The 17,068-nt window shown below is 38.2% G+C and overlaps 1 protein-coding gene across 2 annotated transcripts in view; it reads left to right on the top strand.

Moving 5' to 3' along the window:
* BEND6 (BEN domain containing 6) overlaps positions 1 to 9,038 on the top strand; it is a 43,484-nt gene extending 34,446 nt beyond the window's left edge. Inside the window, exons 6-7 of one of the 2 annotated variants that reach the window (XM_008691753.2) lie at positions 730 to 866; positions 7,511 to 9,038. In XM_008691753.2, the coding sequence (XP_008689975.1) occupies positions 730 to 857 (128 nt within the window). In that variant the 3' untranslated portion in view covers positions 858 to 866; positions 7,511 to 9,038. The remainder of the gene's footprint in view (positions 1 to 729; positions 867 to 7,510) is intronic. The other variant, XM_008691754.2, reaches the window with a different exon arrangement.
* Positions 9,039 to 17,068: the final 8,030 nt, after the last annotated feature.

Consider the following 17,068-nt stretch of genomic DNA (forward strand, 5'->3'; position numbering starts at 1 on the left):
AAATTTCAGTGACAGTTTATACCTTATTTTTCCTTTCTTATCTCAGTTCTAGATCCCTTATCTTTTATTCTAGAAAAATAGGGGCTAATTTCCTACTTACGGGTTTTTTTAAATTTTATTTTATTTCATTTAAATTCAACTAATTAACATATAGTATATTATTAGTTTCAGAGGTAAAGTTCAGTGATTTATCAGTTGTATATAACACCCAGTGCTCATTAAATCACATGCCCTCCTTAATCTAACTTACAATTTTTAAGTTAATGAATCTCCTCAAATATAATAATCTAGATTATCAAATAATTTTTTTGCAAATATCAAAAAATTTAGGGAATCACTGAACCTGAGCTCTCTGTATTTTAATATGCCATTTCTTAGTTGGAAAAGGATCAGTTAGAATCTGGTTGTTTCAAAAATTAATTCCTAACATTTTGGAGCAAGGGGATCTAGAGTTCAGAGCAAGTAGCAAGGTAAAAGTGGAGTGGTGCCATAGGATTACAAACTCGTACACTCTCAGTTTACAACACAGACCTTCAGGATCTCTAGTTTGCTTCACAGACCTTGCCTATATACTCATCTATTTAACTATCTCATGGGTGTTTGGACCGCTTTTGCAAAATGGAGACAAAATTACATTGTGGATTGCTTGATGTTTCATCTCAGTTCATACCTTAAGATGCAAAGGCCTCAAAAAGGGTTTTTGTGTGTTATTGTTGTTGTTTTTTACAGGAGTCACAAAACAGTTATTTCCCAACACAGATGATGTTTCAATTAGGAGAATGATAGGGCAAAAGCTAAACAACTGTACCAAGAAGCCAAATTTAAGCAAAAATCTGAACTCTCAGGACATTAAGTAGATCCTTTTGGTAAGTCCTCTCAATCTTCACAATCCTTTCCATGCAGCAAGATGTCATACATTTATCCCTGGAATAGCGTTTTGTGAACATTCTATTAGAGAATGCCAGTGGCCCAAGAAATGCTAACAGGCATTCGTGGGGGCGGAGGTGAGGATGGGGAAGGGGATTTAAATTGGGAGAATGCTAAATTCAAATACAGATTTTCCTTTTCCAGAACCTCTCAGAGTATTTTATACTCTTTAATATGCCCAAGTGCCCTGGAAATATCTAAGAAGGCGATAGAGTATGTAATGTTTTTCAAATGTGTTTTACTGAGGAACTTTTCTTTTTCTTCCCAGAATGTATGTTAACTTGGGGGTGGGGATAAAAAGGAGCCAAAGGAGGAACACTTGGTAATTTGGGAAGTGTTTCTCTAGAACAGGGGAGATACAGACCTTAGGGAAATCTCTGAGGTACCTGAATGGGACTGAACTTAAAATCCCAAACAGTCATTTGTTTGCTGCAACCCCTGGCTGGAAGTACCGAGGGGTCCCCTCTGCCATTCTCCCTCCTGCTTCTCACTGTCTTTAAAGCTTTAAATCAGTTTTTATAGTTTGTATTGGTTTGAAAAGGATTCTTACCAAGATGTTTCTATTATACTAAGAAAAATAATCACTTCTAGTGAGTTTTGAAGGAAGTACACTTTACTTTTTTTTAAAGACCATTTATTTATTTATTTATTTGAAAGAGAGAGAGAGAGTGAGCAGCAGAGAGAGAGGGAGAAGAAGACTCCCTGCTGAGCAGAGAACCCGATGTGAGACTAAATCCCAGGACACTGGGATCATGACCTGAGCCAAAGGCAGATGCTTAACAGGCTAAGCCACCCCGGTGCCCCGGAAATACACTTTATAGTCAGACCCTGCCCTTGGGCAAAACTGTCAAGTGGAATTTTGTGTCTGCTTTAGCAACCCAATGTGCTGGTTGGTTCACTTGTGCTCATGCTTCCTCTCCATTATTTGATGGAAAATATTTGAAAAAATGCATTGTTGTGTTTTTTAATATTTTTTTATTAATAGAAGTATATGGTAAATGCATGAGGGCAGGTTTTCCTTCCATTTTGTTTACTCTTTTTTTATTTGGGGGGGCAGGGGGAGAAGCAGGCTCTCCACTGAGCAGGGAGCCTGACAGGGGGACTCGGTCCCAGGACCCTGGGATCATGACCTGAGCCAAAGGCAGACGCTTAACCCACTGAGCCACCCAGGTGCCCCCATTTTGTTTACTTTTTATCTCTGACTTTCAATTTACTTGTTCTCTGCCTAACTCTAGCCATCTTTGAGACCATCTTATTTGTCTTTATGTTCCAACTGTGTTTTAAATGGGATTGGAGTCATGGGTAATGCAGTAATTCCCTCCATCCACCCTCTACCCATTGCTGACTACCACCCCCAGCACCCTTGAGGGTGGCTTACAATTTTGCTATATAACTAAGCCTAGCTCTGAAAAGGGTCAACAATAGTAAAACACACAAAAAACCACTTACAACAACTACAGGGGGGTGTCTTTCCCTTGGTTCATCCATACTGGTAGACCAACTTGCAGATTTATAAAAGATATGATATTTGTGTCGTTTTTCTCCCCAAGTGATTAAATATTTCAGTAGATTGTGAATCTCACAACTTCCCAGTTAGGAGATAATTGCTTAAATGAGCCGTTAGAACTGCTCATTTTGACACAAGGCTGCCCAGTCATCCAGATGTATAATAGCCAAGGTCGCTTGCTAAATGCCATGTAACCAGACCTCCAACGGTCTGCTACATAGGACTACCCTTTGGAGCACATTGTTGTATTTCAGAGCTCTGCAAAGTATTTTAATATCCCAACTTCTGCCTTTTTAATACCTCAGACTGCCAAGGGTAGGCACAAAGCTCATCTCTGACTATCAGTCAACGGAGTGTTGAAGAAATTAAAGTTAAAAGGGTTTTATATTGGTTTTGCTTGTATTTGCAACCCAGTAGTAGTGTTATTAATCACCCGACTATGACATTAATTCAAATAGAAAAAAAAAAATCTTTTGCTAAGAACACAATGTATTCTGGTGCTTTCCGGGCCTGAGCCTCACTTTGTTGACAATTGCTTGGAATAGAGATGTGTGGATTTAGAATCAGAAGTGGAGATTAACACTAGAACGGAAAAATCTTTTTAGTTGGCAGGTATCTTTCATTTGAAGCATAGATAAATCCAAATTATTTCAAAAGGACTGAGAAAATATGCTGGGAAAGACAGAGTCGCATCCAACCTAATTTAGCTATGTTTCATGAATTAGTCTGATACAGCACCATCTAGTGGAATGCTGCTATGTTTTTCTCTTTTGGGTCATTTAACGTGAGCCTGAAGATGATGACTAACTTACTCAGGCAGCTTTACTCCCTCCTCGCTCCACCCCAAAAAGTATTCTTTGGAAAAATAACTTTCTTTGCATGACTGTTAGGAAGGCAATATGCCCTGCAAAACCATGGAGACTTCAACAAATGCCCATGCATGCATGCACGAAACCCAGCAACCCCCACCTGTGGGCCCTGTGGTAGACTGTGCCCTCCACCCAGTACTGAGTGCAAGGTTGCTGCTGGTGGCTTGGATTTGAAACAACAATCATTTCTCAGCTGAGATTCATTTCTGAGAGGATAAGCGCTAAATTCCATTCTTCTCCCCCTTTACCTATTCTCTTTCATTCCTGTGACTGCCCTCAAGTTGCCTATGGCTCACTTTGCCAAGAGCTTTATGTTGCCCATCTTTCTGTCCTTTCTCCATCGTTTGCTTCTTTCTTATAGGAACGAGAGAAAACTTTATTTATAAGAATTACAGAATATTCAAATATCACCTCTGTAACATCCCACTAAATGGTCAAACAGTCTTCTCCTGAAGTTTCCAAAGCTGCCTCAGCCTGTTTAATCTCTACAACAACATTACATATGCATATATTATAACTAAAAGATGACCTAATACAGCAGTGCTCAAAAGGATGGGAGGAACTTTTGTCCCCTGCCCCTCACCTGGGGGATATTTGAAAATGACTGGAGATGTATATGGTTGTCACAACCGATGAAACTACTGGCATCTAGCGGACGGAGCCACAGATGTTGCTAAACACCCTACAAGGCATAGAACAATCCTCCCCGCAACAAAGTAGTACCTCACCCAAAATGTCAGCTGTGCCAAGGTGAAGCAATCCTGGTCTAAAATGATTTCCTTACTTTGGAGATGATGAGACTAAAGCCTAAAGTGTTAAATGATCTGCCAAGATTATATGATTAGTAACTATTAGACAGCCAACGCTAGCATAGAGTTTTTGTATTTTTTTGAAGAAGTTTTTTTATTAGTTTATTTGAGTGTACTTGACACAAAATGTTACATTAGTTTCGGGTGTACAATATAGTGATTCAACAAGTTTATATATTATGCTCTGCTCACCCTAAGCGTAGCTCCCATCTGTCACCGTACAACCCTATTATAATACCATTAACTATATTCCTTTTGCTGTGCCTTTTATTTCCATGACTTATTCATTCCATAACTGGAAGCCCGTATCTCCCAAGCCCCTTTACCTATTTTGCCTATCCCCCACCCTAACCTTTCTGGCAACCATCAGTTTGTTCTCTGTATTTACAGGTGTGATTCTGCTTTTGTTTATTCATTTGTGTTTTTTTTGTTTTTTTTTTTTTTAAGATTCCACAGATGAGAGAAATCATATGGTATTTCTCTGTCTCAGCCTGACTTCTTTCACTTAGTATAATATTCTCTAGGTCCATCCATGTTGCCACAAATGGCATGATCTTGTCCTTTTATGGCTGCATAATATTCCAACGTGTGTGTGTGTGTGTGTGTGTGTGTGTATACACACTACATCTTCCTTATCCATTCGTCTACTGATGGACTCGTAGGTTGCTTCCATACCTTGGCTATTGCAAATAATGCTTTAATAAATGTAGGGGTGCGGATATCTTTTCAAATTACTGTTCTTGTTTTCCTCAGGTAAATACACACTAGTGGGGTTGTTAGATCATATGGTATTTCTATTTTTTACTTTTTTGCGGAAACTTCATAGTGCTTTCTGCAGTGGCTGTACCAGTTTACATTCCCACAATAGTGTATGAGAGTTCCTTTTTCTCTAATCCTTGTCAACACTTGTTTTTCCTGTGTTTTTGATTTTAGCCATTCTGACATGTGCCCAGTGATGTCTCAGTGTGGCTTTGATTTGCATTTCCCTGATGATTAATGATGTTGAGCATCTTTTCATGTGTCTATTAGCCATCGGTATGTCTTCTTTGGAAAAATGTCTATGCAGGTCTTCTGCCCCTTTTTTGAATTTGATTGGGGGGTTTTTTGGTGTGGAATTGTATAAGTTTTTTAAATATTTTGGATATTAACCCTTTATCAGGTAGGTCATTTGCAAATATCTTCTCTCATTCGGTAGGTTGCCTTTTTGCTTTGCTGATGGTTTCCTTCACTGTGCAGAAGCTTTTTTATTTGATGTAGTCCCAAAGTCCTTTGTAGTTCTTACTGTAGTTCTATTGTAGTTCTAGTCACGGTTCTCCAGAGAAACAGAACCAATAGGTGTATATAAGGAGACACTTGAAGGAATTGGCACACACGAACGTAAGGACTGGTGAGTCCAAAATCTGGAAGACAGGCTGGGAGGCTGGAGCCCCAAGGAAGAGCTGATGTTGCAGTCTTGAGTTCAAAGATGGTGTGAAGGCAGAATTCCTCCTTACTCAAAAGACCTCAGTCTTTTCTATTATGCCTTCAACTGCTTGGGTGAGACCACCCATATCATAGACAGTAATGTGCTTTACTGAAAATCTACTGTTTAAATGTTAATCTCATCTAAAAAATACCTTCATAGCAATATCTAGATTGGTGTTTAACAAAACAACTTGGTATCATAGCCTCGCCACTTGACATATAAAATTATATGTTTTAGGGTCAGAAAGTCTGGTTTTAAAGCCTACTGCAGGGGTGCCTGGGTGGCTCAGTCGGTTAAGTGGCTGCCTTTGGCTCAGGTCATGATCTCAGGGTCCTGGGCTAAAGCCCCACATCAGGCTCCCTGCTCAGCGGGGGGTCTGCTTCTCCCTCTCCCTCTGCTGCTCCCCCTGCTTGTGCTCTCTCTCTCTCTCTCTCTCTCTCCCCTTCTGTCAAATAAATAAATGAAATCTTTAAAAAAATAAATAAACAAAGCCTGCTCCACCTCTTGATAAATGTGTGGCCTTCAGAAAGTCACTTGACCTCTCTGAATTTTAATTTAAGCAGGGATAATAATACCTTCTACTTTAGGGATGGATCCAGGATTTGTGGAAAGAAGCACAAAATTATGAATACACAATCAGTTACAACTCCGCGTAGGCTCCCTGCCCAACGAGGGGCTTGAGATCAAGAGTTGCGTGCTCTACCGACTGAACCAGCTAGATGCCCCCAAATGACATAATGTTTAAAAGTTAACAAATTTCTTAAATATCACATAATGTAGGGGGAATTACATAATATTTTTACTAACAGCTCTGTAATACTTCAGTTTTGGAGGGTTGCATACATGTTTATTGCCTCTTCATTTGACAACTTTTCAGTAGAAAGAATAAAAAAATAATTTAAACCATTCTCTAGCATAGTGGATGAAAATTGCTTTTTTTTTTTTTTACAATTAACAGAGTTTTCTTTCAAATTCTTAACTCTTTAGTAACAATGTAATTTTTAGAATTGTTGTCAAATTTGGGGCAACCTCTATTAAGTTGCTCTGATATCTGAGGTATAAGATTTCAGGGCATTTCAAGTTTTCTATGAAGTGAGTCCTCTTAAATACTCTTTGAATTGACCATATTCATATTTTTGCTAGAAGGCACTGCAAACTGGAATGGCCACCATTAATATAACTACTCATAGAAGAGATGACAAATATATCCCTTAAAAATATTCCTTAAAAAATTCCTTAAAAAAATTCCCTTAAAAAAGGGAAAATATATCCCTTAAAAAAATCCTTAACAAAAATCTCAGAAATGCCCACTGCCACCCCATGGTTACAATCAGAGGAGAAAATATGACTAAGGGACAATTAAAAGGGAAAGACAGTTATTTTAACTGAGTATGGCTGAAATATCTAACTTTTGCAAATTTAACAAAAATAAATATACATGTGAACATATTGGAAGGTATGCAAACAAGCTTTACTTGCTTTATAGTAATCTGCCTCTAACCTAGCTCACTTGGGTTTTGTGAACTTGGAAAGAGGCAAACCAGATTTCAGAAACTGCCTGCTATTTAAACAATCAACAAATGTTACTTTAGAATGACAAACAGAATTCTTGATAATCTCTTAGGATGGTTGATGGGTATGTGCGGATGATTCATTTTACTTTGTGGGTTTGAAATATTACCTAATACAAAGGTTTTTTTTAAGTCATTTGCGATAAAAATATATGTAAATATTTTAACTGTTGTCTATGCTGGAATTCCTCTGAATAGACCATAAAGTAATCTCTAAGTCATCTCAATAATAATAGTTCCTAATAACAATTTGTATTTAAAAAAAAAAATTGTAGTAGACACAAAAATAACTCATGTAACTATTAAAAGTACTATAAGAACTCTAACAAAATTTGCTCTGTTTTTTTGAAATTTGTTTTTAGTAGGTATTGTAGGTAACTGAAATAAAACACCTTCAGTTCTGAATCTCACATTGGATTTTGTTGGAGAATTGCAGCCTCCCTGGCAGTGAGCACAGAGACACATAGTGACAGGCTGTGAGACATCTGTAATATCGCTGGCTTTCTTGATGGAGCAACGAGCTTGCTGAAGAAGTTGCATGTAGATTCCACCATAAATATCAGTGATGCATCAAACCAGAGAATTTCTAGCAGTCAACTAAGCATGCAATATCGTTTCTTGGAAATAATGCATTTTCCTGTCCCCAAATGCTTCTCTGCACAGCTAACCTAACACAATAGAGCTCTCATCATAGCAACAAAAACTTCAACCCCTAAGATTTGTCATTGTCCTTATCAGTCACCATACATTTATTATTACCACTGGCTCCCCATTTTAGTTTTTGGATCTTTAGCATAAGCACATGTTTGGAAAAGTAAACAGTGAAATAATCAATGTTCATGAACTTGAGGGCAGCAAAGTCAGCCTAAAATCTGATAATCATATCTAACCAAGTAATGGTGTTTTTGCAATGAAATTACAGAATTATTCTGTTACCTAAAAATGTATAAAATAAGAATCCAAAAAAACAATGAAAGCAGAAAGACCTTTTAATTTTAATATAAAAATATTCCACTGCACTCCTGAAAAAGAAATAAACCCAAGTTTTTGTGAGTGTTAAAACAATGCATGGATCTAAAACGTTTTTTGTTTGTTTACATGCTTTTAACTTTTTATTGCCCAACTACATTAAATACAGATGTGTAATATAAAACATAAATATCATCTAAAATATCCTATATAAGATATAACATCCTATGTATTTGGTTGGTTTTATTGCTATACTGTTTAGTTTTAACTGGTTTGATTTCATAGTATCAAAAGAAAAAAAATTGAAAATAAAATCACATGGGTTGGATAATCACATAAAAAGAAAAATAGCATTTTGTAAATGAATGAAAGATAAAATATTCTTCATCAAGACGTTTCTCCTGTGATGTCAGGTTGTCACACACAACAACTTTGCAATAACAAGTCATGCTTCTTCAGTGTAAGGTCATGTTTAAACTTGGAAAAGAGGATGCATACGATAGCTGGAAAGTTCAGAACTGTGGACCCAGGGAACATTCCATAATGCTGCTTGATAACAATGTGGTTGTACAAAATAAATATGATTAAGGAAATAACTTATGTTAACATTTGCTACTTATACTTAAATATAAATAAATCACATTGAAAACATTAAAAAGTATTTGCTCATTTCTTATTAAGTTACAAAATCCGGGAAAAGATCCTTTTCTGAGCTGTTTACTTCTCTACCCACACACATTATGGCATTACTATTATAATTGCCTAGTGGCTCTGGCTTATTTGTCTTCTGAAGAGCCATACTATGTAGGATAAAGAGACAACATCCAAGATAAATGTGCATGCTATGTAGGATATATACACACTATCCAGGAAGGTTAACATTTTTATTGAAAAATGTTACTGAGATACATGTAATTTCCTTTAAAAAAAAAAAACTACTTTGCTGGGTATTTACCCCAAAGATACAGATGTAGTGAAAAGAAGGGCCACATGCACCCCAAAGTTTATAGCAGCAATGTCCACAAGAGCCAAACTGTGGAAGGAGCCGAGATGCCCTTCAATAGACAAATGGATAAAGAAGTTGTGGTCCATATATACAATGGAATATTACTCAGCCATCAGAAAGGATGAATACCCACCGTTTGCATCAACATGGATGGAACTGGAGGGGATTATGCTAAGTGAAATAAGTCAAGCAGAGAAAGACAATTATCATATGGTTTCACTTACATGTGGAACATAAGGAATAGAATGGAGGATATTAGGAGAAGAAAGGGGAAAATAAAGGGGGAATCAGAGGGAGAGATGAACTACGAGAGACTATGGACCCCAGGAAACAAACAGAGTTTCAGAGGGGACGGAGGCGGGGAGATGGGTTAGCTCGGTGATGGGTATTAAGGAGGGCACATATCGCATGGAGCACAGGGTGTTATATGCAAACAATGAATCATGCAACACTACATCGAAAACTAACGATGTACTGTATGGTGACTAACGTAACATAATAAAATATAATATAATAAAAAAACTACTTTGTAGTATGTTTTTCCTACTAAATGTAAACAAAATTGTCTTTGCAAAATATAACTATCATTCAACTAGAATTTCTACGGTCCTTCCTTAAGGTATTTTTAGATGTGTTGATATTTTTATAGATAATAGAATATATATATATATTCTTTTTAATTCAGCTACATATATTGGTTCTAAATGAGTTACAAATAAGGAGCACTGGGTGGCTCAGTTGGTTAAGCATCTGCCTTTGGCTCAGGTCATGATCCCAGGGTCCTGGGATGGAGGCCCATGTCGGGCTCTTGGCTCAGCAGCAAGACTGCTTCTCTCTCTCCCTCTCCCTCTGTGATCTCTCTCACTTTCTCAAATAAATAAATAAAATCTTTAAATAAAAAAAAAAACCACACCCACTTAGAGCACTTGATCCAAGTATTAATACTTTCTTTATTTTGCCCTAGAAAAAAAGACATTTATTCTACCCTGTAAGCACCTAATGCTCATTTTAAAAGTTCTCCCTGACTTTTCCAGATTAAGATGTTCCTAAACTTTGCCTATGGGGTGTTCTCTCTTGCCGCTAAATGTACTTGGTTTATTGCAACACAGGCAGGTCACTCATGTTCCTCTATTGTTTAGTTTTAACAATTTGAAGGGCTACCTAGATTCTGTTGAGATCCCAGTTTCCATACTCTTTGATATGGTAAGATTGAGCACGTTTGAGAATCTTTGGGTATGCACCCATTCAAAGTCACTTTACCCATAATGATGAGATAAGCTTCACACTGAATCTGTGCTCTGAACTTTGTTAAGCTCTTTGGCACTAAGTTTATTTTTGATTTCTAGGATTAAGAATAAAACTTTGGGTTCTGATCATAGTTACTATCTTTTGTCCTTTCGTTAAAAATGGCCTGTATCTGTTTTTCTCAGATCTTGATTTCTAAATACCATTTTCCAAAAAAAGAAAAAGCACTCCTTGTAGAAATGGCAGATTTCAGGGTGGGAGCAGAAAAGGTACCAAATGTGCTTAGAACATTGTATGTTATGCCAAAAAGTAAGGGACTGCTCAAAGAATGATGGCCATATGAGGCTGCAAAAGGGACTCCAACTGGCCAAACCCGGGACAAACTGAGCATCAAAATAAATTAGGACAGGAACGGCTTATTACCCATTCAATAAAATAGAAATCCATTATTATTATGAACCCATAATAACAATGAATAGGTAAATCAAAAAGCAAGGTAGGTAGGAAGACCATTTATTACAGCAGAACGCCAATTAAAAATACGGAAAGGGTGGTAGAGTTAGAAAATTACTATTTACAACTATCATATTAGAGACTGATTAGGCAAGAATCATCAGAGGATACTAAATATTGAAGTGTAAGTTTAATGAGGAGAGGACATTTTCATATTCTCAGTGTATTATCCTACAGATTGATTATAAATTACAAGGAGAAAAATCTAAATATGCAGCAGAAAAAGTGGAAGAAAGTGGACAATACTTTGACCATATGATTATTATCAATAATCCTCATCATCATTAAGGGTCAGATAAATATCATGTGTCTCTGAATGTGATTCCCTAAAAGCAACACAAGATCACTTAAGTAGTATTTTGGCCAGAGTTATAACCTGAATGTGATCATGAGGAAACACTGACAAACTTAAACTGAGGAACATTCTATAAAATAACTGGCCTATATTCTTCAAAAATGACAAGGAAAGACTTAGAAACTGTTCAAAATTAAAGAAGAATTAACAGGCATGAAAATTTAAATTTAAAAGGGAAGGAAATCCTTCCATTTACATCAGCATGGATATACCTGGAGGACATTATACTAAGCAAAATAAGCCAGAAAGATCGACTGCATGATCTCATATGTGAAATGTAAAAAAAGTTGAACTCATGGAAACAGAGAGTAGAGTGGTGGTTACCAGGTGCTGTAGGGATGCGGGAAATGGGGAGATGTTGGCCCAAGAGAATAAACTTTCAGTTACAAGAGGTGTATGTTCGGGAAACCTAATGTATAGCATGGTGACTATAATAATAATGTATTGTATACTTGAAATTTGCTAAGAGAGTAGATCTTTTTTTTTTTTTTTCCAGTAAGCTCTCCATCCAAAATGGGGCTTGAACTTGCAACCCCAAGATCAAGAGTCACATGCTCTACCAACTGAGCCAGCCAGGTGCCCCAAGACAGGAGATCTTAAGGGCTCTCACCATACACACACACACACACACACACACACACACACGGTAACTATGTAAGGTGAGGGATATGTTAATTAAGTTAGCTGTGGCAATCATTTCACAATGTATAATAACATGAAAACATCATGTACACCTAAATATACACAATTTTGTCAACCATACCTCAATAAAATACAGCTTTATTTCTGTTATAGCAATGAACAATAAAAAATTATAACCCATTGAATAAAATAGAAATCTATGAATCATAATAAAAATCAAAAAGTAAGGGAGAAGGTAAGACGCTTTATTATAGTGGAATGATAATTGAAAATATGGGAAGGGCGGGGCGCCTGGGTGGCTCAGTCGTTAAGCGTCTGCCTTCAGCTCAGGGCGTGATCCCAGAATCCTGGGATCGAGCCCCACATCAGGCTCCTCCGCTATGAGCCTGCTTCTTCCTCTCCCACTCCCCCTGCTTGTGCTCCCTCTCTCGCTGGCTGTCTCTCTCTGTGTGTCAAATAAATAAATAAAATCTTAAAAAAGAAAAGAAAAGAAAAGAAAAGAAAATATGGGAAGGGGGCACCTGACTGAGTCAATAGAGAATATGACTCTTATTGCAGGGTTATGATTTCAAGCCCCACATTGGGCATGGTGCCTTAAAAATATATATACATACGAGAATGGTGGTAGAGTTACAAATCGCTGTGTTGTACACTTGAAACTAAAATAATATGGTAGGTCAATTATACTTCAATTTAAAATAAAGACAAACTGTAAAACTAATAGAAGAAAACAGGGGAAAAGTTCATTGATGTTGGTCTTGGCAATGACTTTTTTGGATATAACACCAAAAGCACGGAAACCAAAAGCAAAAATAAACAAGTGGACAACATCAAACTAAAAAGCTTCTGCACAGCATAGGAAATAACTAACAAGATGGAAAGGTGACCTACAGAATGGGGGAAAGTATCTACAAACCCACATATCCAATAAGAGGTTAATATCCAAATACACAGGAACTCATATAACTCAATAGCAAAAAAATCCCCAAATAACTCAGGAAATGGGCAGAGGACCTGAACAGACATTTTTCCAAAGAAGACATACAAATGGCCAAGAGTTATATTAAAAAGTGCTCAACATCATTAATCATCAGGAATATACAAATCAAAACCAGAGTTAAATATCACCTCATGCCTATAAATGGCTATTGTAAAAAAAATTCAAAAGATGACAAGTGTTGGCCAAGATGTGGAGAAAAGGGAACCCTTGTCCACTGCTGGCGGAAATGTAAATTGGCACACCATTACAAAAAACAGTATGAAGTTCCTCAAAGAATTAAAATAGAGGGGCGCCTGGGTGGCTCGGTCAGCTAAGCATCTGACTCTTGATTTTGGCACAGGTCATGATCTCAGGGTCATGAAATCAAGCCCCTGGGCTCTGCACTGGGTGTGAAGACTGATTAAGATTCTCTCTCTCCCTCTGCCTTCCCCCCAAGTCCCCTCCTACCTCTCCCAATTCAGGGTATATATGCAAACAAAATAAAATTAGTACTTTGAAGAGGTATCTGCCCTTCTATGTTCATTGCACCATTATTCAAAATAACTGAGACTTGGAAACAATTTAAGTGCCTGTTGATAGATGACCAGATAAAAACAATGTGTATATATACACAGTAGAATACTATTCAGCCTTAAAAAAAAGTCAGATTGAATTCTGAAGAACTATACCAATTACAATAGCATCAAAAAATATGAAATACTTAGTGATTAACCTGACAAGATCTGTGAACTATCTATATACACTGAAAAATACTAAATGTCGCTGAGAGAAATTAAACTGACAATTTGAAAAAGAAGATTCAAGCTGGAAGACTATACCTGATTTCAAAGCTTATTGCAAAGCTACAGAACATAATAGAAAGTTTAGAAATAGACCCACAGATATATGAACAACTGGCATTTGGCAAGGGTGCAAAGGAGATTCAGAGAAGAAAGGATAGTCTTTTCAACAATTCATGCTGAAACAATTATATATCTATATACAAAACCATGAACTTCAATCCATACCTATCACAGTTAAAATGAATTCAAAATGGACCAGACCTAAAATTAAAACCTAATTATAAATTTCTAGAAGGAAACAAAGACAAAAATATTTGTAACTTTGCTTATGCAAGGATTTCTTAGATACACCACCAAAAGCATAATCGAGTGAAGTAAAAAATTGATAAGTTGGACTTCAACAAATATAAAAACTTCCCTTTGAAAGACAATTTTAAGAAAATGGAAAGGCAAGCTACAGACTGTGAGAAAATATTTGGAAATCACATATCTGTTAAGGTCTTGAACCCAGAATAAACAACTGTTAAAATTCGATAATAAGAAAATAATTTAGGAGCGCCTGGGTGGCACAGCAGTTAAGCGTCTGCCTTCGGCTCAGGGCATGATCCCAGCGTTATGGGATCGAGCCCCACATCAGGCTCCTCCACTATGAGCCTGCTTCTTCCTCTCCCGCTCCCCCTGCTTGTGTTCCCTCTCTCGCTGGTTGTCTCTATCTCTGTCAAATAAATAAATAAAATCTTAAAAAAAAAAAAAAAGAAAATAATTTAAATAATGGGCAGAAGACCTTAAAAGGCATGACCAATGAAGATATATGGATGGCAAATGAATGCATAAAAAGAGTTTCAACGTTATGACTAGGTTAACGCAAATTAAAATCACAATGTGATATCACTACACACCTATTAAAATATCTAAAATGAAAAAGACTATGCCAGGGGCGCCTGGGTGGCTCAGTCCATTAAGCATCTGACTTCAGCTCAGGTCAAGATCTCAGGGTCCTGGGATGGAGCTTGTGGTGGGCTCCTTGCTCAGCTGGGAGTCTGCTTGTCCTTCCCTCTCTGCCCTCCCCCCGACTCATGCAGGCCTGCTCTCTCTCTCTCAAATAAATAAATAAAATCATAAAAAAAAAAAAAAGAGGGGCGCCTGGGTGGCACAGCGGTTAAGTATCTGCCTTCAGCTCAGGGCGTGATCCCGGCGTTGTGGGATCGAGCCCCACATCAGGCTCCTCCGCTATGAGCCTGCTTCTTCCTCTCTCACTCCCCCTGCTTGTGTTCCCTCTCTCGCTGGCTGTCTCTATCTCTTTCGAATAAATAAATAAAATCTTAAAGAAAGAAAGAAAGAAAGAAAGAAAGAAAGAAAGAAAGAAAGAAAGAAAGAAAGAAAAGAAAAGAAGAAAAAGACTATCCGTGCAACAATTACTGAATTGAAGGGCATGAACATATTTGGGCTACAGCCACATATTTACTGTTTTCCAAGAACTTAACTGAATGACTCCCACCTGCAACCTTTCACAGTACAGTTTCCACTGAACTCTCACCAGCACATAAGAAAAATTGCTTAAATACAAATCTCATCTAGACATTTAAGAGATTTAAAAATGGTTAACTTACATGCAGCTTTTGGGTCTATCATCTTAGCAGTTGTTTCTTTTTCTCAACTTTCATCAGCAAGTCTCAAATTTAGTTGATACAAATGTACCTGCAGTTGTAGTGTACTTTGGGGAAATCAAACAGATTCATCAAATACTAGCTAGGAACATAAGTAATCAAATGCCATGTTCTCATTTAGACCAGCAAAAACAGGGCTCCAAATGAAAAAGTAAATATCTGCTGGGCTCAAATAACAGAGAGATAAGGTCAGTTGAAAAATTAACAGACAATATTTGTCCCAAAGAAATACTGCACTTGCAGAGTCAAGGTGACCTTTGTGACTACTGCTTTCTTATTTACACAATGAGAAAATTTGTCCTCGAAAATCATAGTGTAACAGCTTTGTTGTTTGAAAATCTATCAGTAAGAATGAAATAGCCCTCCCTTGGCTGGACACTGTGACACAGAGAACCAGCCTCATGCCAAACCAAGTGCAGGGCTACAGATAAGGAGGTTCTGGGCCAACAATTAGTATCTATGTTAACTCTGTAGTTTCCAAGTTAACAGGAATCTGTAGTCCAGAGGTGACCTTGAACTCTTTACACACAGCCCTAATTGGCTTTGTACCTATTGAAATACTGCTTCACTTATATTACACCTACCTCTACCCTTCCTTAAAATTTCCTAATAACTCTATTCCTTTGTCTTGTGATAATGCCTCGTAGTTCCTCTGTTGTGTGATCTCACTCATTGCAGGTCACAAGCAAAATCACAAAGGTGATGTTGTGGGACCTTAAACTTGTCAAGTGATCTTGGGCTGATACGTCTAGGAGAAAAAGCTTTAAAAGAATATCGCCAGGGGGCGCCTGGGTGACTCAGTCGATTAAGCATTTGCCTTCCACCCAGGTCATGATCCCAGGGTCCTGGAAGAGCCACACCTGGGGCTCCCTGCTCAGCGGGGAGTCGGCTTCTTCCTCTCCCCCCACCCCCACCCCCACCTTCTGTGCTCTCTCTCTCTCTTTCAAATGAATACATAAATAAAATCTTTATTAAAAATATCGTCAGCAAAAATTTGTTTTCATAAACTGTATCGGTTCACAATCATCCATGTGTAAATACTGAAAAGAAAAAAGTCGGCCACGATTTTGGTAAGGAAATATCTGAGCAAACAATGAAAGAGCATTTTAACACCAATGATCTAGATTATCTAGACCGATATTTGTATAAAAAGAAAAGAAGAAAAGGAAAAAGTAGAAGAAAGAAAGGTGGGGAGTGAGGCGCCTGGGTGACTGTCGGTTGAGCCTTTGCCTTCGGCTCAGGTCGTGATCCCAGGGGCTTGGGATCCAGCCTCCCATAGGACTTACTGCTCAGTGGGGATCCGGCTTCTCTCTCTGCCTTTGCTGCTCCCCCTGCTTGTGCTATCTCTGACAAATAAAAATTTTTAGAAAAGGTGGAGAGAGGGAAACAGTGATTGAGAGAGAAAGGTCGTCTATTACACTACTTAAGTACAGTAACAGCCTAGAGGAACGCAAGCGCCGCCGCTGAGTGCCCCTTTCCACTCTTCAATTAGGCGCCGGACAGTCTCCGGCGCGATCAGAACTACAACTCCCAGCTTCCTGCGCGGCCCGGGGAAGGCAGGCCCGCGACTGTTGAGAAAGAGGGTCGGGGGGATACCAAGCCAGAGCGGGCCGCTCCTCCTTTTGAAGCGGTTTCGCACCTCTTTCCGCCCGCGGCGTCGGTGGCGTCGGCGGCGTCGGCGCTCACGCAGGGGCGGGTCACGGCGGCGCGAAGCGGTGCTGGGCGGGAAGGGCAGTCGTGG

Source organism: Ursus maritimus, unplaced genomic scaffold, assembly GCF_017311325.1.
Source record: "Ursus maritimus isolate PB19 unplaced genomic scaffold, ASM1731132v1 scaffold_29, whole genome shotgun sequence".
Classification (NCBI taxonomy): domain Eukaryota; kingdom Metazoa; phylum Chordata; class Mammalia; order Carnivora; family Ursidae; genus Ursus; species Ursus maritimus.